A 26,861-nucleotide genomic window follows, 5' to 3' on the forward strand; every position below is an offset into this window, starting at 1 on the left:
TTTCAAAAGACACTGAGCAGTCAGCTTTCCACAAGACTTCTAAAGTCCCATAGCGTGCTGAACTCAACACAAGATCATTTAAGAGCCTAGAGCTGAGGTCAGTCTCTGTTCCAAGGTCATCAACCTAGAATGCAATTGTAAAATATCTTTTTCAAACTACCCCCTTTTCAATAATAAATGGAAGTTCTGGTATCTTATGGACACTCTGAAAATTTTAAAGTCGTATATAAATAAAAGTAAGATTAATCTATTAAAAATACAACTGTACTGCTGTGAGAATTCCATTTTACAAAAACTGATGTGCACAGAAATGGAAATCAGCTTATGATTGTTTTTAAAAGATGTCCCCTATATATAACTTTCTTACCCAAAGCCCTGTTATTAGCATTTCCTTAACTTTCTGATGACACTAAGTGGCATTTAAAGGTCAGCAAGGAAAAGACTGCAGATTGCCTGTGAGAGTGATTTGACTTCCCGTTCCCTGTTCACACCGGTCAATAAAAATTTTTCAAAATGTCAAGTTCTTCTCTTGCGAGGTTGCTACAGACAAGCCTTTCTTCCGCAGCTCTTTGCCAAAACTCACATATTTGAGCTCCCAGCCTTGTTATGTAACTTCCTTCTCAGAAATTTCTAAATCAGAAGTAATCAATTGAGCTGTTTTTAAGCACTCAAAGAACCAGATGTATCAGCAAAAAGTAAGGGTTTTATTTTTTCCAAAATAGAGACAAAAATTAAAAGTATCATAAAGGATATAATTTTTTTTACAAGTGTACCATGGGTAAATACCAAAGGTAAGATTTAGAGCAGGCAAAAATCCATCCACTCAGTGACAGTAAGAATATTTATGCCTGTTGGACATTTAATCTCCATTTATGCAAACTTTTATTGATTAGCTGAATGACACCATAAGTGATTACAACTGGCCATATGAGATGTCAGACAGGGTATGTCAGACCTACTGCACAAACTGAACTTAGAGGCTGCTTTCCCTGACATGATACTGGTATTACTTATACTAGCACTAAAATCAACAACACTGAAACTGAATTAATCCAAGCTCCTGCTTAAAAACTAAAGCATTATACTGCAGTCATGAGATTGCTGGGAGACACAGTTAAAAAACCCAACAAAACAAAACAAAACAAAACAATTGTGACTACTCAGATTTTCCTTTCTAACCAGCCACACTGAATACAGTTTGTTTTTTTTGTACTCCCTGAAGCACTTGTGCTGACAGTCTGCAGTCAGAAGAAAAAAAAGTTAACCTTTTCCTGTTCTGAACAGGGAAAAAAAAAGAAAAAGGATTTTAATGCAATTTACTTTTTGCTGCTTTATTATCCCATTGCATTTTGCTACTGGTAGGCAATTGTCTGGTCACACATCACAATAATAAAAGCAAACCAACTATTTCATTCCCACAACAGTTATTTACACAGGCTGTACTGTGTTGATTTTATATGCCTGGCAAGTAGACTCTCAAGTTCTTACTGTAAAAGGTTTGAGTTATAATTCGAAGTCTGTACAACCAGACCTACCTTACACTTGTATGAGCCTATCAGAGCATTTAGATAGCAGTTCCAGATGTTGTGGTCAGGGCCCATTGGTAGACACCAGAACTTACATAGCCAGAACCAGAAATGCCTGAGAACATTCTGTCTCCTGTGCCCCTGCCAGTTCTCCCTCAGTGTGGCTGACCACATTCCTCTTGTTTTAGTACCGAGTTTTTTGATCAGAAATCCTAGCAGTGCCACGTGCAAGGCGGTCACCTCTCATACAAAATCATCCATTTTATCTCCCAATGCTAGAGACCAATCTGTCACTGTAGACGTTATTAAAATTTTCCTATGACACAGGCCCACACCATCTGCAATTATGCTGTTTTTCTTCTTAAGTATCTTCATCATTAATTTTTCTTCCTTATACCTTAACTATCATTTCCCTTCCTAGAAGCTTATATGATTCCTTCTTCCCTTCACTTAGGTAAGCTCATGTGATGGAAAGTGTCTTTACAGATAAGAGTACAACCTTGGTTTCCAGCTCCAACTGATTTATGTTCGCTTTGAAACTCCTACTGCTTCCAAGCTGAAAGAAGAGCCGCCCAAGGAAAGGATCTAGAAAAATGGAAGCCTCCAGGAAAAAGGTTTTCCAAAACACAACAAGAGGCTTAGATTCACCGTGAATTTCTCAGCAGGGAACAAGTGTGGGTATTAACTCTGGCCCCTTGCACTGCACTGAGGACAACAAGGTTGCACAACCACAGAGAGCTTCCAAGAACCTTCTTTCGTTTTTGTTATACTTCTTGCACATAGTACATATAAAAGAAGTGAAGCAATATTCAAAATTTGAAAAATCACATGAATACTGAATGAATATGGCAAAAACCACAAATAAGCTGCTTAATTTTTTTGTGGACTGTCAAATATTTTATTTTGACGTTTGGGAATATAAACATTTTGCTCAAATCATTAGGAGGTTAGAAAACATGGGCTGGGAATACATGAATTCCAGCTAAACATAAACATGCCTGTAAACTCTTGCAAATATAAAGAAACAGATGCAGTAAGACCAACCGTAGCTGCTATTATCAGTATCACCCACTACTACCACCTCCCTCAGTATTCTGCCAGTCTGAGATCACAAATTTAATCTGAGTCCTCCCAGACTGAAGAAAGTACCACAGCACATATAAAGCAGTGGAATACAAGTCTAGGAATTCAACAATGTGTATTAATCAAGCAAGTCAGAGATTGTCAAATCAGTTATATTTTTTCAAGTTTTTATGACAGATCAATGCTTTGAGAATTGAAGCTTTTATATCACTTCTTTTGATTTAAAATGCAATGTATTTCCTCCAAATAGATTCTCCTGTTTCCTGTTTCACTCTTCAGATTTTCTCAAGTCAGAATACCCTTCATGCTTAATAAAACCTTTGTCTATTACTGCTACTCAAATTCCTTCATGTCAATCTGAAGAAGTCAATCAGTATCAAGAGAAATGGATGCAATAATTCTTTTCTGTTGCAGCAATACATGCAGAAAAGGGAAGACAAACTAGCTTGATTTACATTTGTGTCTTTATATCACCTCTTCTGTAAGTGACAGTGTGTTTCAAACAAACTCGTATTTTTTAAAAAAGTAGCATTTGAACAGATTTAGCAAAAAATCACCTTTCTTGACAGAAGAGGGTCACCATGTTTCAATAACCCAGAAGGTGGGTACAGGCAGAATGCTGCCTGGTACTAATGGCAAGACCCAAGTGTATAAATGGGTGTTTGGAAGGCATACACTTATAAATCATTTGTGTCCTCTCCTATCAGTCTGGACACTGAACTGACTGCAGTAACCAGCAAAGCTCATATCCTGTGGGCCTTGTGAATCACAGCCGGGGAACTTGTTAAAAAGAAGAGAAACATAATTTCTTTGATTCAGAGCTGTTAGCGTTGACAAGTCACTCTCAACTCAGTGCAGTGAAAATACACTTGCTACAGATCTTTCTAATGCATAATTGATTTAATTTCTGTCACTGTGTGTTCTGTGAAGAAATAAAAAGTTGTTCTGCTAAAATCTAAAGATATTTAGCCACAAATGAAAGTAACTTAGGTTGCTAAATAATCTTTTCTGAACAAATGTGATCAGCAAAGCAAGGAAGGGTATGTTCAAAAAAGCAAACCTCAGCTCGAACCACACAAACTGACATATTTTACACTTAATATTCCACTTTTCTCCAGATTCTCAATTTACAAAAATGTAGCTAAAGATGATGAGACACAAAATTCATGGGAGATACTTCAACATTAGTATAAATCCAATGACATCCATGAAATAGCTACAGGCTTCAGCATGTGTCCATTACAGGTATCTTTGTAAAAAGATATACAAAACCCAGCACATTTTTAAAAAAGAGACATGCATGTCCAGTCCCTTAAAATGCCACTTTACAGTGCCAGACACGTCATAGAGAAAACACGGACATATACGCACAAGCTTCCAAAACATGCCAACCTCCTTTGTGCCCTTATTGTGCTCCACAACTGAGACCACCAGGTTTAGTGACAGCACACAAAGCATGTAGGCTCTTTTTTAACTTTCTGGATGTGAGATCCATTTTAAATACCTCTAAAATGCAAATACTTTTGCTCTTGTTTTGTATATGTAAACCCTAGTGAGAAAAAAACCATCATTAATAGAGCACAGAAAACATTTTGGGATCAAATGCTCCAGTACTCCCTGGCAGTTTAAAGGAAACATTGCTACCCATCAGTCAGGTGGGAGGTAGGGAGTGCAGGCTGCAGGCACAATCTGAAGTGAATTCTGAAATCAAGCTGAACTGTGGGTGACAGTCTGGGATGCCACCAGATGCTTCGGGTAAGGTTTGTTTGCCTTCCATACAAGTGTAAAATTATTTATCTTGACTTTCAGAAGTGTGTGGACAACTTTGTGTCTCATTTGATAGAATGTTCTCTTTTTTTCCTTTCCTTCTTTCTTTTAATATCGTATTGGGAAAATACTAGAATCAATTTACATCTAAAATGCACACTCTCGGGGCTGATTTACATCTTTCTGGCTAGACTGCTCAAAATTTATCTTCCACAAGTCCAACACTTTTTGTCACAATGCACTGTCAAAATATGTCAGCCTATAAAAAACTACTGTATTTTGAAAATATATTTTTTATAACTGTCAAAAATACCAGTATGTAAAGCCACTATGGGAAGAAATATTAATTTCAAGAGATTCCCAGAAAGGAATATCTAATAAAAGTTAGAGAGTCAGCATATTCAGCTACTCACATAACTTTTTTTTTTTTTTGATAGCTATGTGCTTGTAATGAGAGATGTGCATGGAATCATAAAAGAACTGGTGAATCATAAAAGGAAATACGAAAAAAACATGGAAAACACTACAAATCTCTTTTTGGGTATTTGTCCAAATGGAACAAAAGCAGACACGAAAGAAGTAGGAAAGAACACTGAAGTGTTCTTCATGAAGTGTTCTTCACATGAAGTGAGGATGGAAACAAGAACACAGTAACTGTGGAAAAAAACAAAGTGAACATGTTCACGAGATTTGACTAGAAAGTAAGTCCTTGAAGAAATTCAAAGATGAAAGTCTGGAAAAGGAGAGGAGCATAGCAAAAAGCAGAAGAGTTCAGTGAATGTGATGATAAGAGTACTGCCTTATATCCTGGGGAAGGAACAATGAACTAAGGAGACTGTGCAGGACAGAAATCATACTTTGTAAGAAAACTCCGTGACTGACCATACAGAAAGATGGTGATGTTCATGTTCACTTGTCATGAAGGCAGTTGAGGAAAAGTCACATGAACAGAATTCAAACCAGGAAAGATTTAGCACTGAAAGAAAGGGGGATCGATATATATATAGATTTGTAAAAGTGTAATAAATATTTCTGTGGTAGGGCTTTAATGCATACTAAGACATGGAATGAGGGAGAATGGAAGAAAATAACAAAAGAAACATTTTGAAACCTACCAAGAGAGGTCCAAAATCCAATGACAGACCCCAATAGAAAAACACATTTAAAAGGAACCTGAAGAAAGAATTACACAGGAAAATTCACATGGACTCCAAAATTCCAATCAATCCCAGTATAGAAGGAAGACAGAAAAATATTAAGCCAGAAGGAAAACATGGAAAGAACATTAGAAAAGAGGCTATTTACACTTTGTCTTGGAAGGCCATTAGTAGATATAGTGAGAGCAATCTTGGAAGACTGAGGATGGAAAAAGGCACATTTTTGTAAGCTTGAAAAAGTTGGTTTCTCCTTTCACTTATACTTTTGCACTACATGAAAATAGATTAGCTCAATCCAATAGTGTTGAACAACGAAGCCAAAAATCAAAATCTGTCTTTACTAATGGTCTGGCAACAGACTTCAGGAAACAGGGAGTTCAAAAGGTCAAAGACTGACAATAGAAAAAAAAAAAGACATTTTTCCACTGGTGTGAAGCATTCATCAATCATAAATAAACACAAAAAGGATCAGAAGTCCTGTGCAAAATTAATTCATCATTGCAATACAAATTTATTTCTCTAGAATTACTAATTCTTTTAAATCAACCAGCCAATGTTTTTGGTTCACGGAAGATAGGCGTTATTACATCTGCAATATATGCCCTTCTGAAATTCAAAATATTTTAAAAACTATTGCAGAAAAGTTCTTCTCAGCAAATTCTTTTAACATATAGAAACTATTAAACCACTAGAGTTGACCATCTTCAATATATTTTCATTGTAGATATGCCAGTTTATACTGGAGGAGGAGATGGAAACTTTACATAAAACATACAATTTTAAAAATATCTGCTTTAATGTCTGCATAGCCAATTTTTATGGCGACCAGAATTATGAATGGAATAGCTCCTGGCATGAGGTTTTTGGGTGTGTATTTGTTTGGTTTTGGAGAAATAATTCTGGGTTTTACTGAAAGTATTTTTGTTCCAGTTGAATTAAAAAGTGTTTTCTTCACATTTTAATGTAGGTGTTGTCCTTACTCAAGTTTTCCAGAGACAAGAAACACGAATGATCAATCCTCACAACCTTTCAGTGTCTGCTGAAATTCTGACACGACTATTGGCCTCTGAAAATCTCTACTTATTTAGCTGTTGATGAATGAAGAAAATCTACTGAGATTCAAAGGCAAATTTTCACCAAGATCTGCAGAATTTCTGTGAAGTCAAAGGAGTTGCTCTGATTTACTCAAGCTCAGGGATCTGGCTTCTAGCTCCAGTCCTTATAATCCAATTCTGACACAAATACTTTATTAACTTAGAATGCAGTCCTGCAACAACTTTTCCCTTTGAAGTATGTGGTGATTATAGGTGGTTAGCAAGAGGGAGACAAATACAATCATCCAACTGTCAAACTAAATTTTCAAAAAGGAAGCTTTACACTTTGTAATGATAAAACACTGCCAAAGATATTACTGAAAAACAATATAACCTCTGAAGACTTTAAAACTTAAATTAGAAGAACAAATCAGCTTTTGAACTCTGAAATTAGTGCAAATCTTAAAACAAATCCTAATTACTGAGTCAATAAGAGAATTCTAGCAACATGAATCAGGAGACTGCAGCCAGGAATTTTACTGTTTCAATTAGCTCTTTCAGATGTGCAGGTGTGCGTGTACATTACCTCTGTGCATAGACAGATGTATCTACATACAAACACAGGGATGTATACACACAGAGCTCATCACTTCAGTTAGCTCTTCCTGATACCTGCATGCATGTTTGTGCCTGAATGCACACATACTTACTACACACTGAGTACAATATGCTGAGTCTGAAGTCCTAAGGGCTGGCCTAAGCAAGCTCCCTAAGTCTCTGTGTCTTTCACGCTTTCAAGAGTTTCATGAGAACTTCTGACTGCAAACTACTGCACTGGAGGAGACCAACCCCTTAACAAGATATGACAGCTTTCTGTAGAAGATAAAATCAAAGACAAACTCACATCGTGCTTACAGCTTGATGTTCAAGTACTGATGCCAACAAACCACTTTGAATTCCAAGAGCTGAATATTTAGTCCCAGATCAGCATCAGTGGCCAGGAGTGAAGAGGAGTCAGGAGGACACCATGTGAAAGTACAGGGGTGAAGAGAGAGTTTAAAGACAACACTTTCCTACTGGACAATGGATAGAGCACATCCAGGTGTGGTACACAGCCATTTTCTGTTTCATAATACCTACAGATCGATACCTGCAGAAATTAAGCTTGTCTTTTTAAAGGAGTTGATCAGTTTGGATAGAAAAATACATATGCTTATACCTTGAAGAAGTCAAGTGAATTAATTTCAGGATCTGAATCTTCCAAGACAATGAAATTCAAATCCAAGCTTCCTCTCCATCCTGAAGGATGCTCCAAAGACTATCCTCTTTGGAGAATAATCAATATTCTGATCATGCTGGCAAAAATCACACAAGTTCATTAACGGGGTTCACAGGAACAGGCTAAGAACAAAGAAGTAGACCCTCCCTTGGAATTTTCTTTGAAGTAATGCTTGAACATTATTCCAGTATCCTTGGCCTTTAATTATTTTCCTATTGTGAGCATTCATTGCTATTCTTTTAACTCTAACTTTGTCTAGACCACTTCATCTTCTAAATAAACATGAAGTGATAATATAGGATACCGCAAAGGGGCTGGAAGCACAGCTGTGCTGGAGACCAGGCTACTTCAGCCTTTTCTCACTTTGTATATACATATACATAAATGCATAATTTTATCTTCCTTTGCAGTATACTGTAGCCTACAAAGTTTCTCCAAGTCAAAAAATTAAGTGGTATATCCTTAGGAAACCAGAGCTTGACTTGTGAATGTTTATTATTCCCACAAAACGAATTTTCCTATTGTGCATAGCCTTGTTTTTTTGTGAATTTAGTGTGAAATACTAAGAAATCACATCTCTCCAATCTATTTAGTTCCACAGACTGGCATACTCCAATTCACTGGAGTGAATTCCCCACTGCTAAGTTTTGGCAGAAACTTTTAAAGCACAGTCCCAAATTTAACTGACACAGAAGTTAAAAACCTGTGGAAATAGATACAAAATATACCTACACTTGGACTTCAACTGGCACAATTACAGCTTAAATAGGGCAACCAGTGCTGGGAATTCTGCTCACTTGTGGGTATGCACTGCTCCAGATAACAAAGAAAAACCTGCTTTTGCAACAAATTATTGGTTGGTGAAAGCCACTCCCTTATTTTGCCACTGTTTGCAATTCATCTTCAACAAGACTTAACATGTTTACTTTGGGGTTTTCTCCTTCCCCAGTGAGAAAACGCTCTATAAATTAAGCAACTTCAAGGGGTTTATCTGCGTCAACTGTCCATCAAAAAGGAATTAAGGTCTTATGTTTTTAGAGATGACAGTGAAAGCGCCAGAAGATTTTTGAGAACCTGAAGTAGCACAAGAAGGAATGATTTTAAAATGGACTGGTGTAGGTAATGGCTAGCAACTCATAAAGGACATGGTCCAAAGCCAGTTAAAACCAGCAGGAATTTTTCCGTTGGCTCTAGTGAGTTCTGCATCGAGTCTCCGATGGTCAATCTAACTGTAAGATGTGGAAAGACAATAACACTCTAAACTATGCTGCTGCTGTCATTTCTCCAGAAAAATCTTTTCTTCAGTATACTTTCAAGCTCAGTGAAAATCATGACAATGACAGCCGAGAAAGCATAGCTCTGATTTTTTAAACATAAAATTCGGTTCCATATATCCATAGTTTAATCTCTTCTGTTAAAGAAATGAAGAAAGTAAAGGACCTCCAACAAAACACGTGCGAACTGGATCCCAACAAATAGGCAAGGAGATGTTTTAAAAGCACAATCAAAACAGATTAAAACCAAAATCCGAAGAACCCAATGCATGATCAGATACCCTACACTGATATATAGACTAGTTGTGTAACTAATTGGCAAGGGTTCAAAAAACCAAAACACATGATGTTAAACAGCATATGAAGATGTCTACGAAGCTAACAGACCCTACACTACTTTCACCCTTAGAATGATGCTTTCTTTTGATGTAATATGCAGCCACAGGATATTAAAAGTAGAACGATATATTAAGTTCACAATCAAAACCAAAACCATTAAGAAATCCCAAAGAGTTGCCTTTCCATAAGTGGAGGATAAATTGTTTTTTTCCCTAACTCAAACAGGTTACATACAATGTATTTTCCCAGCTCCCTTGTTTTCCTCACTTTTTGGGCAAGGGGGTAAGAAGGTGTCACAACTTGGGATAGGCAAATTGCTTTTAATTAAATACCAGTTAATAATTTTGTCTGACTTGTACAATTGCCAGTATTTTTAGTTGATATTGTCTTTCTGACCTGTAACCCTTAAACTAGAACAAGGACCTTGTTTAACATTTGTTAAATTTAGACAGCACCACTATCCACTATTACTCCCCCCCCCCCACTGCTGCTGCACTAATCTCCCATGCCAGCTGCTCAAATGTTTACATCTGAAGGGCTTTCTCTGTTTGTGCAGAAACAGTCTCTGCACAGTATCTCTCATCTGTACATTTGCCAGAATCAAGGCAAGAAAAGCCTCCCTGCTGGAATTCTTGATTAATAAATAGTCTTAAATGTTTCTTCTTCCCTTCCCCCATCTGTCAAATCCACTGCCATTAGGTTTTTACAAGGCAAACCTCCACAGTGCACTTTACTGGCCTGACTCTTGTCCTGTGCAAACAACTGTAAATCAGAACAAGCTCCATTTAGAGTCAATGAAATCACACCATCTCTGTGCTGAAACTTCGAGAGACTGCAATCAAGATGCATACCTGAGCATTTGCTGGCATGGAAAGAAGAAAATGTTACAATCGGAGAAGGGGGATGTGGGGAATCTAACACTAACAACATAAACCTACTGGTAATCTCTCCATCTTGCTATATCAGTGCACTTCAGAGACTGCCTACACAGCTCATGACCTACACATTGGTCACGCCTGGCTCACACCAGGTCACTGAGGGACTGAACCAGCAAAACACCTAAACAGGTGCTTGGTATGGCACGGAACAAGTCAGTGAGGCCAATGCCTACAGCTACTCACCTATTTAAGAGCTCTGTATGGCTACGTGCTTGCTATTTGCCTTGATCTGCTTTCTCTTCTGCCCTTCCAGCTGACCACTGACAAAACCAGAAATATTTCCTTAGTTGCCCAAATGTTTTGAGATCTGCTTAAAGATGCAAATGGCACTGAAAAAAACAATTCAAGAAAGTCTAACTGACTGATGGTATTACTACTTCATACCATTGTAAAAGCCTTTAAAAAGACTTACTACTATTTGCCACACTCTTTCCCCGCTTCAGTTTGCAACCCAAAATGTTTTTTAGAATTCAAATGAAGCATTAAACAGTATTAAATACTTTATACAGAGTAAGAGCAAAAGCAATGGCTGAAATTATTTGTAGTCCTTTCTGCTAAGCTCAGAGGGGAAGATCAGTACTGCAGCTGCACGTAAAAGACTTCTAAAACCTAACTCAACAGTTGTCTGTTAAAAAAAGGAAGAAAGAATATGAAACCTACACAGACTACAGGCTTTAGAAGGTCTCTTTTTGTAGTGATGAACAACTGAGAAGCACACACTGAGAAGCACACTCGGTGCTGTACAGTCTTTGCTTCCTACAGACAACTCTTTGAGTTAAAGGAAGACCTGCAAGGGCCACTAAGCCTCCTGTAGGTTTGACTTTGCATGAGAAAAATAGGAAAACTTCCGCATCAAAGTAAAATGCATTGTGTCCTGTCATCAAGTGTTTTGCAAATCCTCCCTCACCTGCCATAAGATGTTACTGAGACATATGGTTTCACACGCTACCAAGCAGCTCAGTTTTGCCAACGAACAATAATGCACAGAACAAATATGTGTGGAAATCATGAGATCATCTAATTAAAAGAAATGTTATTGTATGCCACTACTTTTAATGAAATCGAGTCTTCACTGTCCACAGAAGAGGCTGGAAAGAAACCAAATCCTATTAGCGTTAATGCCTCAGAAATTGTTTGTAAAAGAAAAGAAATTATACGTTAACTGGTGTTGAAAATTTTTGCTGTATCTAAAATTTACATATGCTAATAGGATATTTTAGACTAATATAATGAATCTATGGTTACATGGGATTCAAATTATGCCACTACAAAAACAGGGTTTACTCTCTAAAAAACTTCCATTGTAGATCAGAAATATGGAATCAATGACACACTATCAGCCATTTCTGATTTCATCTAGTAAAGGGCCCTGGCATAAATACACACTAATCCTTTCACTACAGTAGCTACCACAGGAAAGCTTGACAAGAAATATTTTGGATACCTATCATGAAATCAAAAAGAAATGTACTTTTCAGTGGAGTAAATAGTTCCCTGACTAATTCGCACACCATCCCAAACTTAAACAAAAAAGTATTTTATCTACACAGAAATATGTGAGAGACTTTTTTAAGGAACTGCATCTCTGCTTATCCAATTGTGAAAAGCCTGATCTTGGTATAAACTTTTGTTTAGAGGTGGTATTTTCCACACCACTGCATGTTTGCCATAAGAACAATATGCTGAATGTGTTATGACCAAATGTGAATTACAAGGCTATTATAGACTATTAAGGGGTTCTGGTAATATTAATTACCAAGAAAGAGAAGCCTGAGTGGTTGACATGTCACTAGAAAAATCTCAAATGGAATTTGAGTTTGTCTTTGGGTATTTTTTAATGTGCTTTTATTAATGCAAATTAAAAGCCATTGGTCTTATTAGCTGCTGCTTTATTCTATTTTTTTTTTTTCAGTGAGTTAACTTCAGAACTTTTCAGTGAAATCAGTTACAAAAGATGAATCAGACATAAAAGGATTTGGGTGGTTAAGGGCGTGTCACCAGGCCTTAATTAAACATCCGAGGGAGATATCTGAGCCAATTTACACCAGACTGACTGGGTACATCACCATGTAGAGAATGATGCCATACAGACCAAGTCTGCAATTGCCACACGCAAGCCTAACTTAGCGTGCTCCTGTTAGGTTATGCCTCCCTAAATCCCTCAAAGTTTGTGCTTTCCCATCAATAATCCCAACACATATCCCTCTGATGTGCTTACTTCCATTTTGGTGCCTGAATTCTGCTTCTGGGCATGCTGAGCATAAAAACTGTGGAGAAACTATGTTCCTAACCTCCTGCCTAAATTCCAACAGGATCCATAAAATGAGCAAATCTCCTTCTTTGTCAGCCAAGAGGCCTGATCCAATAGGTGTGTTTAAAGCACAACCAAGCAACTGGGCTTCACAAAAATGCAACTGCCTGAAAAGGAAGCGATGGCATTTACTTCTTGTCCTGTCCAAACCCCTACCCCAAGTTCAGGGATTCAGTAAAAGCATGGTAAATCCAGGTCCAAAACTGTTGTCTGGTTGAGAAGAAACAAACTTTCCCCTCTTGTGAGGAAGGCAAGACTATTCTCTGTTCAAGGACATGAACATGAGTTTAGCTAAAAAGAGACAGAGATTAGGGCATTCATCTGGGCAGGAAGCCATTTGGCTCCACCAGTTCTAGCTTTAGTGACTACTTACTTGCTGGATGTAACATCTGCTTAGCATAAAACACAGAAAAACATCTCTGCCGCTGGCACTGGAACCCAGAGCTGCCACCACACTTAAGTTATTTCATTACTGGTCTGAATAGTTAAGCTTGCTCTTGCTCTCTGAGTCACTGAATACTTGGGTATTTTTACAAAAGGGTGCTTCCCACATCAAGAATACCTCACAGCTTTGTTCCAGGCAGTCTCCAGCCCAGTAAGTATTTTGGGGTTTTTTTTTGAAAAGGAGGAAATAATTCTCTGATGCTGATATCTCTAAATGCAAAAAAGAGAACTTAGTTCACTTACATTTTGGATAACAGTGGTAGGTGGTAATGTTCTAGAGCAAAAGCTTTAAATACTTGAATCTAACAGCTGATTCAAGGTTTGAATCTTGAGCAGAGGCAGGTAACAGACAGAGATGGGCAGAGTTTAACAAGCAACTCCTGCTGTGAAGATTTCAGTGGATTCAAAACTTGGGAAATCTGACTCTCGGCTGCTTAGATCCAGAGTCCAGACGCCCACACTGTCAGGTATTTAAAACAGACACTGCCAGGCATATTTGTACCCATTTCCTTTTGTAGACATGACCCTACTCAAGCACTTTTGATTTGACTTAATTCATTTCTCTGTGTTCATCTCAGAAAGTTTCTTGACAATATTTCCTTCAAAATGTCCTGCTAAAACCACTGCAGGAGCTGAAGATTACGAGTTATCTTTCTGAAAGCAACAACTTGAATACCATGAGTTGTAATGATTTAACTCTGAACCACTCAAATCTAAATAAAGATGCAGGTTCTGGTAACCACTGACTACCTGATAATATTTTTTTTTTTAATAAAACCTTTATTTATGGTCACAAAACAGAAGCTTAAATGTGACTTCTACAAATCTAACACTCAGAAGTCAAATGGAGGGAAGTCCCCCCTAATGATTTCTTTTCAAATCTCATGATCTTAAGCCACTTTTGTGTGGTGAGGGCAAGAGCTGACAAGTGATTTTTGAATGCATGAAGTTGGCAAGTACAAGCTAAGCAGCACAGACAGAACAGGGGTCAGCTGACATGTCTCTTCACCAGATATTGTTTTTAATAGCTTGTAACTTCACCATGCTTTAACCAAGGATGCTGAGACTTTCCATTCCAGGTGTCTGCCTCAGGCTATTTTTTTTTTTTTTTTTTTGAGCCAGAGTAGTTCAGCTGGTTCTAAGATGATTTTTTTTGCACTAACTCCAAGGACCTTTTCTTTGAAGAGGTCTAGTAACACCATATTTGGGAGCAAAAACTTGAAGTCTGATGGTGGCAGGCAGCCACTGTTTCAAGCACTTGCCGTCTGCTATCACATACTGTAAGAAAAATCTAAAGACACTATAATATGCAAAACCATCTATGATTCACATGAGAGAAGACAGTTAATATCCTGTAAGTGCACACCACAAAAGGAGGTAGGTACAGCCGCACCTCTCCAGCAGCCACAGTCTGGCTGAAAGGCACCTCCATGGTCTGCTTAATCTATAACTCTGCTCTGAGACAAAATAAAGTACGTGTAGCTCATCCTCTAGACATTTTTGGAGGTTTTGCAGATCAGGTAATGATAAGGATTTCACAGACATTTTAATAGCATGCTCCCCTGTGAAATTTCCATGCAAATTTTTCTCCCTCTCGTATCCAAGTTAAATTTCTATTGCTATATGTAAGGCACATTGCTTCCTGTCCTGCCCTCAGTAGACAAGGACAAATAAAGTTGATCATTGGCATCATTACTACCTACTGAAATTCTCTCAATGCCAGCTCAATGCCAGAAAGGACAAACCTTTCATCTTACCAAGGCAAGTTAACAGTAATGATTTTTTTTTCATGGCGTATCACAGGCTATCAAAATAAAACTAATTCTACTGTGATGGTGAGCCTTATGCTGAGATATATGGTATTTATTAGATCTCTTTTTCTTCTGATCATGTGAACAGATGCACAAATGAAAATGTTTATATCTTCCCTAGTGTCATCCTCTAACTACTGGCTTACAAGCACCCTTTCATGAAAGACTGGGGGAACAGACCTGTCCGCTGCAGGATATTGACAACTTTCCATACTCAGTTTGTTGAGTTTAGTATTTTGCAAACAAAATCACACTAAGCAGAATTGTTTCAAGCCCAGATCACAATCTACATCTTGGACAGTGCATATAGCTCTAACTCTACAAAATGCCAGGATTTGTCCCTGCTAATAACAAATAAACACATCCTGAGCATTGTCAGGAGACCAAGAATGGAGAACGTGAGACCAGGAATTGAAAGCAAATGTGGTTGTCAAACACAAGGAAATATTAAAAGTGGATGACTGTTAACTTCCATTTAGATGACATGGGCAGTATTCTCATTCCTATTACCCTAAACAGCACCTGCCTATGTGACATGAAATCCTTGACAGGAAAGCCTGATCACCTGGAACCTGACATGGCTGAAGAGAAACAACATTCATCTAACTGCACCTGATCCTTCTTTCCAATCATTCTGAACCGAGAAAGTGCATCATGAACTCCTGCCATCAACAAGGACATAAAAGTTACAGTAACAGTACAAGGCTCTGAAAAGGTAAATCATACATGTTTTAAAAGCCTTTATATGGAGAAAAAAGTTGTTGCCATCACTTAAGAAGTGATTGCCAAGATTACTAATGCACCTGAATTTTTGATGATTTTTATCAAATATTAGCACGGTACTTTTCTTCTGGAGAAGATTTTCTTCAAAATAAAAACAAAATCCCCCCTCCCCACATCCTAAACATATCTGATAACTGTTCAGTATTTTAAATGACATGTTTCTTTTCCTCTTGTAGTTTTGCATACAAACATATATAATCATAGCAGGACAGACTCATCAAGCAGAGAACTACTATGGACTACTACTACTACTACTATGGACTATGTGCTTCATTTAATGAGTTGATTCTGTTATGGGCAAAACCTACATTCTGACATACACTGAAGACTCAGTATTTTAAAAATGGTGCTGATGAAGTGCTGATGAAAATCCGCCAACATCACACTGCTGAAGTTCTGTTTGAACTAGAGAAACCTTGTGTGATAAGACTTTGTGCTGAAGTTTCAAAACCTCTGATAAGTGTTCCTGGCTGTACTTCTAAATATTTTTTCCCAAGCTGATATATTACATAAACAAAGTCCACATCAGAGCTACACATCGTTCAGCACTTGGGATGTGCTTTTTCACTCTTGATTTATGAAAACACAAAGGCCCCAAAAATAAAACCAGCTAATTTTAGTACTGTGTTCCAAATACTCTGTCTTAGCTTGATCAACTGTTTATATGAGGACAGTGACACCAAGCGGCAGAGAGGACTCAAGTTCCCTTTTTTTTTCCAGCTGTTCTAACTCCAGCTCTGACAGTCTGCCTTCGGCACAGAAAAAGCTGAATACAGACAACAGCACTGCAACTTCCAACTGCTTTATCTGTATGTTGTGTATTTCAATAGCATTTGATTTGTGAAAAGTTAACCTGGATTTAAAACTCATCTTCTTAGCACAAAACTGATTTTTTTCTCTTCCCAGATTAAGGGAAAGTATTTCTGCTTCATTTACAATACATGGTTGGATTTCATGTCCTTTACTGGTGTGTGGTGTAATGAACTGCTGCACTTTGAGGATTTTCACGGAGAAATCTTTTCTTGCATTTCTGCACCCTCTCTCTAAGCTGTTAACAAATTCTTTTCACCTTTATTTTTGCTGATACTGTGAAAAAATGTCCTTTCACCTCAAGCATAAGTGTTGACTTTGCCATCTTAACTTTGAAAATCTGCTTCTTCATCAGCAACTCAAAGTATTTTTAGAGGCATTAATAATTCCAATAATAATTAGATAAATATGGCATGGAGAATGTTTTGGTGGTTAAAAAGTGAATATAACTTGTGCTTGAATAAACACTTAAGGGTCTCTTATTTCTTACACTTTTATTCCATTACTTCATATTGCTCAGTTTAAACAAAGAAACAAACCAACTCCAAATCAATACCCAGAATAGAATCTTTACTTTTTTTTCCCTACAGTTCAGTGCACATCACCACCATGTAATAGTGAGAAAAGGACTTAAACTAAACATATGACAGTTGATGCCTTTACCTTGGTGATGCCTTAGGATTTAGCTTTTCTATTTTTCAGATCCTGTACTGCTTTAGTCCGTAACTCTAAAACTCCATAGCCTGTTAGCTACTGTTCTGCCACTCTGGTTAGACATAACAAACCCTCTCTGGGTCTGAACTCAAAGACACCTTGCTGTCCCAGGCCCCGAAATATGTAAACTAAGCCTCTGGACAGGGGGAGCAAACTTGGGGTAATGACATCTTTACTTGAAATTATAATTGCAGAAGTAACCCTGATATGCAAGTGAACCAAACTATAGACGTGTGAAAAACCCATGACCCAGGGTGCATTTTGGGTGGATCCCTTGGGCTCTGTACCTGTAGTGTACCTTTATTGAAGGCCCTTCAATAAATACCTGCTTTTATTCTTCTAATCTTGTCTAGCCTCAGTTTTCAGGTAGCCACTCCAAGGCATTATTGGCAGTACTTCAAGAGTTAACTGTTACTTTATGGGCAAGAAAAATTTTCTTGATCCAGTCAGTGTAACTCCTGGTACTGTACCAAAAGCAATGGCAAGATATTTTTCTTTCAGAAATAAAACTGAAACTGCCTTTTTGTTGCCATACAGCAAAAGCAAAATACTTTCAAATCACCCAAAACAGTACTAGAAAGCAGACCTGAAGTAAATGCAAAAGAGGACGCCTCTATGGGATGACATTTTGCCAACAATCCTATCTCAGCAATGAAACCTCTATATAATCATCTCTAAATACATATTTCCCATATTTGGTCCTGTAAGATACCACCCAGTTGGAATGAGGATACTTATGAAGTAAATGGGATATCTTTTGAACAAGCAGAATAACAAATTACTCAGAATTTGAGGGTCTCAAATCTAGTCCATAAGGAACTGCTAAGCTGAACTTTTAAAATTATGATGTGCTTTTGCTGGTGTTTCCATTTGAACTTTATCTTAATACAAGTTATCTGTGCCAACTATCTACAGCAAGTTTGCAACATTTTAGAATTTTTCACCTAAGGCATCACAATTGTTGAACTTTTTCTTGAATCCCATCTAGCATCTTGAAAGGAGGGACCTTCTGTGTTGCTGAGTGAATCTGTTAGACTTATTTAATACACCTTCTACAAGCTTGAACAGAATAGTACCAAATTCAATGCAACAAGGTTAACACATTCATTTAACTATGTGCTCATGCCTTAGCAGGACTGGTGCTCATACAAATACAGGTGTCAAACCAGAAGTGAAAGACATAAACACTGAACAAGGGCTACATTGTTCTTCAAGAATTATCCCTCTTAAGGAGAAAATGGGAAAAGGTTAAATCCATGACATGCTCATTTAACTGAATAAAAGAAAACATTTCTACCTCTTCAAGAGTCTTTTCCTCCCTATAACCTGCACCTTTAGAAGAGAGTTACACGTTCAAAACAGTTTCAAAAACTTTTTTCATCAATGTCAGAGGAAAAAAAATAGTAATTTACAGTTTGCCCTATAATATTCCCTAGAAAAATAAGGTGATGTCTGTCTTCTGGGGAAAGCACCACAGACCTTTATCATAATGTTGCTTGTAATTCCTATCCTTCCTTCTTTTCTAGTACTTGGGTATCAAGATATTGAGATTAATTTATAATGGTAGTGAATACAAACCACAAAATTATTTTATTTTGGCAGAGCTTGTGATGCTTTTTCTATACTTTTACTTAGTCTATTTCAATTACACAGTCACCCTCTTCTAGGACTTTCTTTTAGTAAGAGAGATCTATTAACCTTTATAGCGTTGCCCAAATTTTTAGTATCATAAGCAGCTTTCCCATTTCAGTAATCTTTCATTATGAAATCTTCAGAGATTTGCAGAGTATGGTGTTTTTACACTTTGCAGTCAATCAATTTTCTATCTATTTCTCCATTTGGACTCCTTTTATATAACTCTTTTCATCTGGGATTTTTTCTCTTACTCCTCCATTTTTCCATAATTTCCTGTCACACTTCTCTGTAGCTACTGGGTTCTATATTTTGCATATATGCACTCCTTTTCCAAAGATCTGTTTATGAAAGGGGGATTCAGAGCTGAACCTGACATTTCAGACTTCTATCACACAGAGTCTTCTCCAGGTTTTGAAAATATGACAACAAAAAGCCAAGTAATTTTAAAAAGTAATAAAAAGATGTGCCATTTATTATGATTACTATACCACCAGAACCACCTTATATTTAGGATTCACACTTCCTAATTTGATACCTTCCTATTTAGACCCTCATAAATTGGTAGGCTGTCAGTCACTTAAAAATGTTTCTAAATGTGATTCACAGGATTTTAGTACCCCAAATGCTACTGAGGTACTTCACAAAAATCCTGGTTTTTCTAGTGTTTATTCTTCACCCCCAAGCTCCTTATGAAACAAATAGAATTCTGCCATGCTGCAGAAGTCAGATAAAGGGATGAAAAGGAAAGGTGTGGTTTTATAAGAAAAGCTCCCTTTAAATATTGTTGGTAAGGCAAACATTCTCTTGCATCATGCAGTACTGTCACTGCATGTCACAACACCTGTGTTCCTCTTTCTCACAACTGCTTAGACTCTAACATTGAAAGAAACTTTATTTATAGTGAAGCTAGCAAGTTTTATTTGAAGACAAGGCATTACATTTTAACTTCATGAAGATATGCAAACTGTGCACTCACATAATGAAGCCTGCTAAAGCACAAGCTATTTCTACTTCTACTTGGCTAAGCATTAGGAACAGCAGTGGTTTCTGGTTAATTCAAACTGCAGGATCTAATAAGAATGCAATAGCATCGACAAGCTGTGTTAGTACTTACATCCAAGCTGCCTTCACTTGTAGATGCAGAACTAAAAACATCCTCCTCACCACAATCTCTGTTCATCCTCAAGTATTCTTCTGTCTGCAACACAAACAAGTGTCCTACACAGCAGCAGCAAAGGAAACAAAACTGCAAAAACATGCCAGAACAAAATACCAAGCCCCATCACAGAACTGTCTCAGTAGTGCTGGATCTGACTGCTGAGAAACTCTGAAGTAGTCTGCAAAATTCTCTGATGTAGGCAAGTAGTTAAGAAAGCCATCAGCAGAAAGATGTAAGAACAAGAATACAAAGAAAAAATTCTTAGGCAAGGATAAAAATAGGGAGTAACTAATTCCTGTAATATCAGGGACCAGACTGCTAGTCTCTGCTGTACCCACAGACACAAGGGAACAAGCAGGGAGCTCCCTCCTTGCCATTTCTCCACGAAGGAACTGTTTCTGTGCACTAGCACATACCTTACTTAAGTCTAGATCCCATGACTGTCTGCACAGCACCTCTGCTCCACTGGATTGCTTAGCAGTGCCAATTTCATCTGGATTTAGCCTTGGGCAAACGACTACACTTAACATCAAAAAGAAATGGAGTTCATGCCACCTTTATGGTTTTTATGCCAGCTGCAGGAGAACAGAGGGTAACTGATCCAGCATAAAATTAGAATGGAGAGAACAAGATGATACCTGATCTGGAATTAAGCCTGCCAGTACAAAGTTAACCAAAGAAATACTTTTAACAAATTTGTAGCAGCCACGAGAAAAGGACTTTGCTTTCATTCTGTGTCACAGTGTTTTCAATATAACGGAAAGTTTTTTTTAGAAAAGTTAGATCTGGTGTATTGTCATACCACAATTACTGCTCTCAGTGAGCCAGCTGAGAAAAAAGGCATGTGCGTGGGCATGGAAATCTGAGCGTAGGCCTGTAGTGTGCACTGACACCTGATACAGAACAGTTTGCAACCCAGGCTAACACTCTTCTTCCCTTGCAAAAGAAATTGCCTTCCCCTTGCAAATGCCTGCAAGTCTGCAGTCCTACTACTGTGCAGGACGTTGAACAATTATTCCTATCAAATAGTTCTAAAATATGTATGCCCACATACACACTCCTCACCACTGCAAATTATAATGCAAACAAACAAACAAACAAAAATGAATAAATACGCAGAACCATGGGGTATTTGTGGTATTTACTCCCCCATAAGCCCTGTGGGGGAGTAAAAATATAAAAATAGCCATAAAGAGAAGAGTTTAGGCACCCTGGGGTTTTGATTCCAGTTCCCTGAAATCACAAGGCATCCTATCATCTAATCCCTTCATAAACCTACCACATCCTTTATTAAAAGACCTTTATTAATGTGCCCTCATCCTGCTAAGTCTGTTCAGCAGTTTCACTGCTGTTTTGGTTAGAAATCTTTCACAATAGCAAGTCAGATATATTACGCTTTGTTAACACCTGCTTGCTCCTGTGTGTTGTTCTGTTCTTCAGTTTTCAGTAATTCTTCCACCTATTGTGCTTCAAATTCCCACAGGTTTGTATTAAAAAGGCAACAGTGACTTCCTTGCTCGACTAAACAAAGTGACTGATTTAGTTTCTTTTCCTACAGAGTAACTGCCATTTGAAAGTAAGTGTTCAATAAAGAAATGACCAAGAAAAATCAATTAACTTGTCAGAACTAGAGGCAAGAAAGACTTAGACCTTTTCCTCAGAATTAGAAGCTGTTTTTCATACTTGTTTGTACAGTTCCTACTTTTTCCCAGGTCAAATACTATTTTGAATTTAATTAATCCTCAATATCCTTAGCATCCATTAAAATTAGTATTTTAAAAACCTCAGAGTATCACCTCCTTTGATTAACAACCAAGAGAAAGAGAACAAAAAAAATAGAGGAGCTTACAATCTTTGAACACATTTTCAACTCTGCTGTGAGAAACTCACTGCAGTAACCCCTGAATTAGGATGCTTCACAGCAACTTTTTCTAAGGTTGTAAGCATTAATACTTTAAAAGTTAAAACTGATCTGCTTCAGGAGTTAGAACTGCAAGAACACAGACTACACACCCAAGTTCAGTAAAATGGAATGAGAGGACAAAGTATGATGCATAAACTGCATGCTGGAATGTGTTTGGTTCTTCCAGAGGAGTTACAGCCTCACAGTGTGCTCTAGAGGCTCAGGCTGAGCTTCCTTGTTTACTTGATTCTTCTGAGCAGAAACAGCATTATCACTCCAGTTACACTTTTGTTCCCTTCTAAATAGGAAGTATTTTCTTGCAGTGCAAAAACACTCTGAAAGTGTGTTTAGGGTTCTTATCTCATAAAATACAGCTTCTGTGTGTCCCTTGTGAGGTATTAAGAATAGTTCAGCATCTATGACAAACAAGTGTCCAAGTGTCCTATGACAAAAATAGGTTTTCCAACACAGTAATTCACAATGTCCACAAAGGAATCTATTCCCTGGAAAAAGCACTACAAATTTGATCATGAACAAAAAGGCAGAGAACTATGAGAGATTTTGAACAGCTTTCATAGTTTTGAGAATGTGACTGAGAAGACTGGGTAAGTAAAACACCTGCCCATTAACAAGCAAATGTTTCTTACTGCCAGTTAATCAGATACACATTTTATAATTCCACTCCAAAAGCCTTGGAGGGTTCTTTAAACTAGATAAAAGAAAATTCTGTTTTTCCTCTGACATCCCAGAGTATTAAATACCTTACAAGCAAAATCAGTTAACACTAATATTTTTAACAAAGGATGCAAAAAGTATGAAGTTAAAAGCCCACTATTTTCCCTATGTTCCTGATTCAGAAAGTTCTTCTGTATTTTATTCCTGAGATAAATGAAAACATTCCTCATAAATGCATGTCAACAGAATTATTTTATACAGTATTTCTTTCCTAAATTTTCCAGTTCAAGAATACAAACAAAGTTAAAAATGGCTAACATATCCCCCAGCAGACACTGATCCTTCAGTTCAGTACTGGAAGTTATTTCTTCTACACCTGATTCATCGGCTTTACAGACTTGGAGATGGCAATAGTGTGACTGCACAGAGCTTCCAAGAGGTATAAATGCTTTAAAAGAGATTATCACCCACGCACAGAAGAGGTCATAAGACACATCTACTTGATAATTAAATTGTTCTGTACTATATCAGTCCTTTCATAAACGCATTTTACAATATGAGCATTACTAATAAGCAGACACAGGTTGCTTGAAGCTACTGCCCTTTTTTAACACCTACTGAACTCACAGCATTAAAAAAAATAAAGAAAAAAGTAAATGGTCAACGTGCTTGACTCCTTCAATAAGCAGGTGATATCTCCATCACACTGCACTGATCACACAGAGCTTATGCACCTGTTAACAGATTACTTTCTGTAAGGAAAAGGAAGGCTAGCCAAACAAATGCTGCCTTCCACAGACATAACAGATCTGGAAAGAAATAAATTCTCTTTACTGAGCAGTACACTGCTGAACACTTACCTTGCTGCTTCTTCTATCAGCATTAAACAATCCCAAAAGTCTTGTCTTTTCTTTCTCTATTCCATCACTGCTTACTGAAGCCTTTCGATTTGGTTCTGAAACAATTTTAATGGAATAGTTGTTACACTTTTGAAATAAAGATTCAGAACACAAGTATTTTAAAACACCCTGGTTTAATTCTGGATTTTTATGAGCTGGAGATGTTATGGACTGGATAATCTAAGTAACTGCCAGATCCTGCACTTATTTTGTCATTAAACTTCCATTTGTTCTGAGTATGCTCCAAAATCTAATGGAGACAAATGGAATAATTTAACAAACTTCACTAAATTTTCAATCACAATTCAATAACCCTTATTAAAGGCAAAACATGAGCAAATTGTTTATGACTTCACATATGCTTGTTAGATGTATCACTTAAATCTCACAGGGTACTGTAATACTAAAAACCCTAAACACTTAATAAAAGATATAATGGTGAGTATCTTTAACAATTCACAGGTGTGACAATACTGTGAAGTTAAATGACAGATTCTCAATGTGTAATTTGGATAAAGCTCTGTAAAGAGGAAAAAAGACCTTCCCCTTGGAAATAGGGCTCTCCTTGGAACTTGAACTAGCTGGTTGTGGTCACCTTTCTTATCTTGGTGCTTTTACTTCAGGTGGGAAAAGAGGGGAGTTTATAGATATTTCAGGCTGTAAGAGCTCAAATGTGTCTTCCTTGAACCTGCTTAAGAAATTGTATGAGTTCTCATACCATTTTGTAGCCCTTCAACTTCCCCCTTCAGTTTCTCATCCACAAACTGGATGAGCAAAATGACACACTCATGCACTACAGGAAACAACATTACCTATTTAATAAACAGATGATGAAGCACTCTCACTTTTTAAAATGGACTCTGCATAATGCTATAAATATTTCCTCCTGATTCCAAGCACATCAGAGTATTCCATTAGCATTCAAAAAGTTTAATTCACAGGAAAAAAAACCAACTTTCTCTTGTAAATATTTATTTAATAATAATTAAAACTCAAATTCAAAATTACTTGCTTGTTCACACAAAATAAAGGTTTACTTCACCAAAAAAACCTCATCCCAGAACTCTTGTGAACTTATTTGCATAACATACTAAGTGATTTTCACACACATCACTTCTGCATATAAACAATCTCACGTGTCAGAAGGTGGGTGTTAAACACATACAATGAACAAGAAGGAAAACAGGGAGAAACTATCCTTAAGAAAGGCTGAAACTGCACTGCAAACAAATACAATAATGAATTCATGCATTTCTTAAATACTAAGCACTACCTATGCTTGTATGCTGGTTTCTTGCTTGGGGCTGGGCTGTGACTAGATTGTGATTCCTTTACCCGCACAGTCTTCAACCATAAACAGCGCTGTGGAAAGGCTAACGTAGCAGCTGCTCATCCACATTGTCATTGAACATTGTGTAATACCAATGAACTGGGAATTAAGTAAAGCATATAACATCAAAATAATGAGTCTTTATTCATCTGTGTAGTTTTTTCTTAAACAAATACAATAGATATTCCATCTACTGTTGATCGCCATGTAAGAGGAAGCCACAGGATTAGGGGGAATAGAGCTGACATTAGTGAAGCTAAGAGGCCATGAACTAAGATTTGCTCAATGGCTGTCACCTACTGGAGGTGGGCTTCCATCATAAAAATTTAAGTAAGTTATCCAGTTTTTCTTCAGTTACGTTGTGTCTGCGAGTAATGCAAAGAAGTAAACCTGGTTAGAAATCAACCATAACTTTCTTGAGGATAATTTAAGCAATGTTAAAACAGACTCCATAGGGAAAGGATATACTAAATACACACATTTTCTATTTGACTGGAAGCAGAAGCACCAACATAATCTAATCCAACCCCAACTACTGTAACAATTCAGAAGTCAGCATCTTTTCAGTTACCCAATGTGAATGTATACATTTGATATTAAAATGCTTTGCTGCATGTAAATTGAAATCAGTGGAAGATCTCACAGACATCAAAATATTCTGCCTTTGCTACTAAATAATTTTTTTTCCCAAGAGACCTCTGAAATGTTAGTAACTGTGAAATTTAACTAATCATGATTTAGGTAAACTGAACGGGCTTAGGATCTGTATAGAGACATACCACACCACAAAAGAGTTAAATGGCAGAATTTGTTACTTGCTGGCATTTTAATGGCTATTACTGAAGAGACAGTATGCACAGAATGTGTTTGTTCTTAGCAGAAGCACAAGACACACAAGAAACACTTTGGAAAGACAACACTGATCAAAAATAGCTTGTTTTTCTACAGCATTTTACTTGACATTCTTAAAGATCTATCTACCAAACCCACATTAAACATAGAGTGAAGTGAAAGAGTTAAACACAGAGTGAAGTTTTCTCTCAGCAGCATTGTACAGTACCTCTATAGTTCAGAGAAGGTTCAGACTGAGTTTTTGATGGAGGAACTGGAAGAGGCAAGCAATGAAAGGATAAGAGAAAACACATTAATACAGCCTTGTAAGGCACAATAGTCAGTAATTAGTCCTAGCACCTTTTTTCCTAAGCATTACAGAAAAAAAATTTTGACCGACAACAGAGATGCAGAGCTGCTACTGAAGCAGTTTAGCTGCATTTGTATTAATTCCTGATTCACTCAGGAAGCTGCCTCAACTGCTAAATCAAATTAAGTAAGCAGGTGGCAGCAGAGCTTCCCTTTTTATAATCCTTCAGCTCTTGGTGTTTTCTGTTTCAGGCAAGGAAAGAGTGAGGAGTTTTTCTAGAATCTGCTCTTACAAGCACAGCCTATGGCTTTCAGCATCTCTGATGCCTTACTTGTTAGTGGGAATGTGTTTAAAAAATCTATTTTCTGTTAACTAAACAGGCTAGATACCCACTCAATGCACAAGTCACAGACCAACTGCTACTGAAAACAGTGGGTTTATTCCTCTTGGAGATTACAAATTAGGACACTGAAGAAGAAATTTCCTGAAACAAAGGAAAAATTCTTGTAAATTTACATTTACTGTGCATTTACTGGTTTTCTCAGACACCATGGTGCAGAGTAAGAGGAAAGCATAAAAAATTGAATTATACTCAGGATCAGGGGGATTTTATCATAATGACAGGAAAGGACTACTGAAAGGTTAAAAAAGAACAGAATACAAAAAAAAAAAAGCTGATGTAGAGAGTGGCACACTATGATGTGTAGATCTTTGTGGGTCCCTTCCAGCTCAGCATATTCTCTGATTCCGTGATAACTTGCTGCTATAATCCCAGCCCTGTAGTAAAGTCTTGGTTTTGACTGTATAGGCTACAACCAAAATTCGAGGACCAACACTGCACCAGCATAT

The 26,861-nt window shown here is 37.3% G+C and overlaps 1 protein-coding gene across 10 annotated transcripts in view; it reads right to left on the reverse strand.

The window, feature by feature from the left end:
- COBL (cordon-bleu WH2 repeat protein) overlaps nt 1-26,861 on the reverse strand; it is a 169,240-nt gene that overhangs the window by 87,927 nt on the left and 54,452 nt on the right. For 6 of the 10 annotated variants that reach the window (XR_011148311.1, XM_069004120.1, XM_069004121.1 and 3 more), the window contains 3 exons: nt 25,932-25,976; nt 23,503-23,597; nt 20,020-20,103 (listed from right to left, as the gene is read on the reverse strand). Coding sequence is in view for 9 of the 10 variants with exons in the window: in XM_069004120.1 (XP_068860221.1) it covers nt 20,020-20,103; nt 23,503-23,597; nt 25,932-25,976 (224 nt within the window). In the remaining variant the exon portion in view is untranslated. The remainder of the gene's footprint in view (nt 1-20,019; nt 20,104-23,502; nt 23,598-25,931; nt 25,977-26,861) is intronic. The other 4 variants (XM_069004125.1, XM_069004130.1, XM_069004122.1 and 1 more) reach the window with 3 other exon arrangements.

The sequence above is a fragment of the Aphelocoma coerulescens genome, chromosome 2 (genome assembly GCF_041296385.1).
Source record: "Aphelocoma coerulescens isolate FSJ_1873_10779 chromosome 2, UR_Acoe_1.0, whole genome shotgun sequence".
NCBI lineage: Eukaryota > Metazoa > Chordata > Aves > Passeriformes > Corvidae > Aphelocoma > Aphelocoma coerulescens.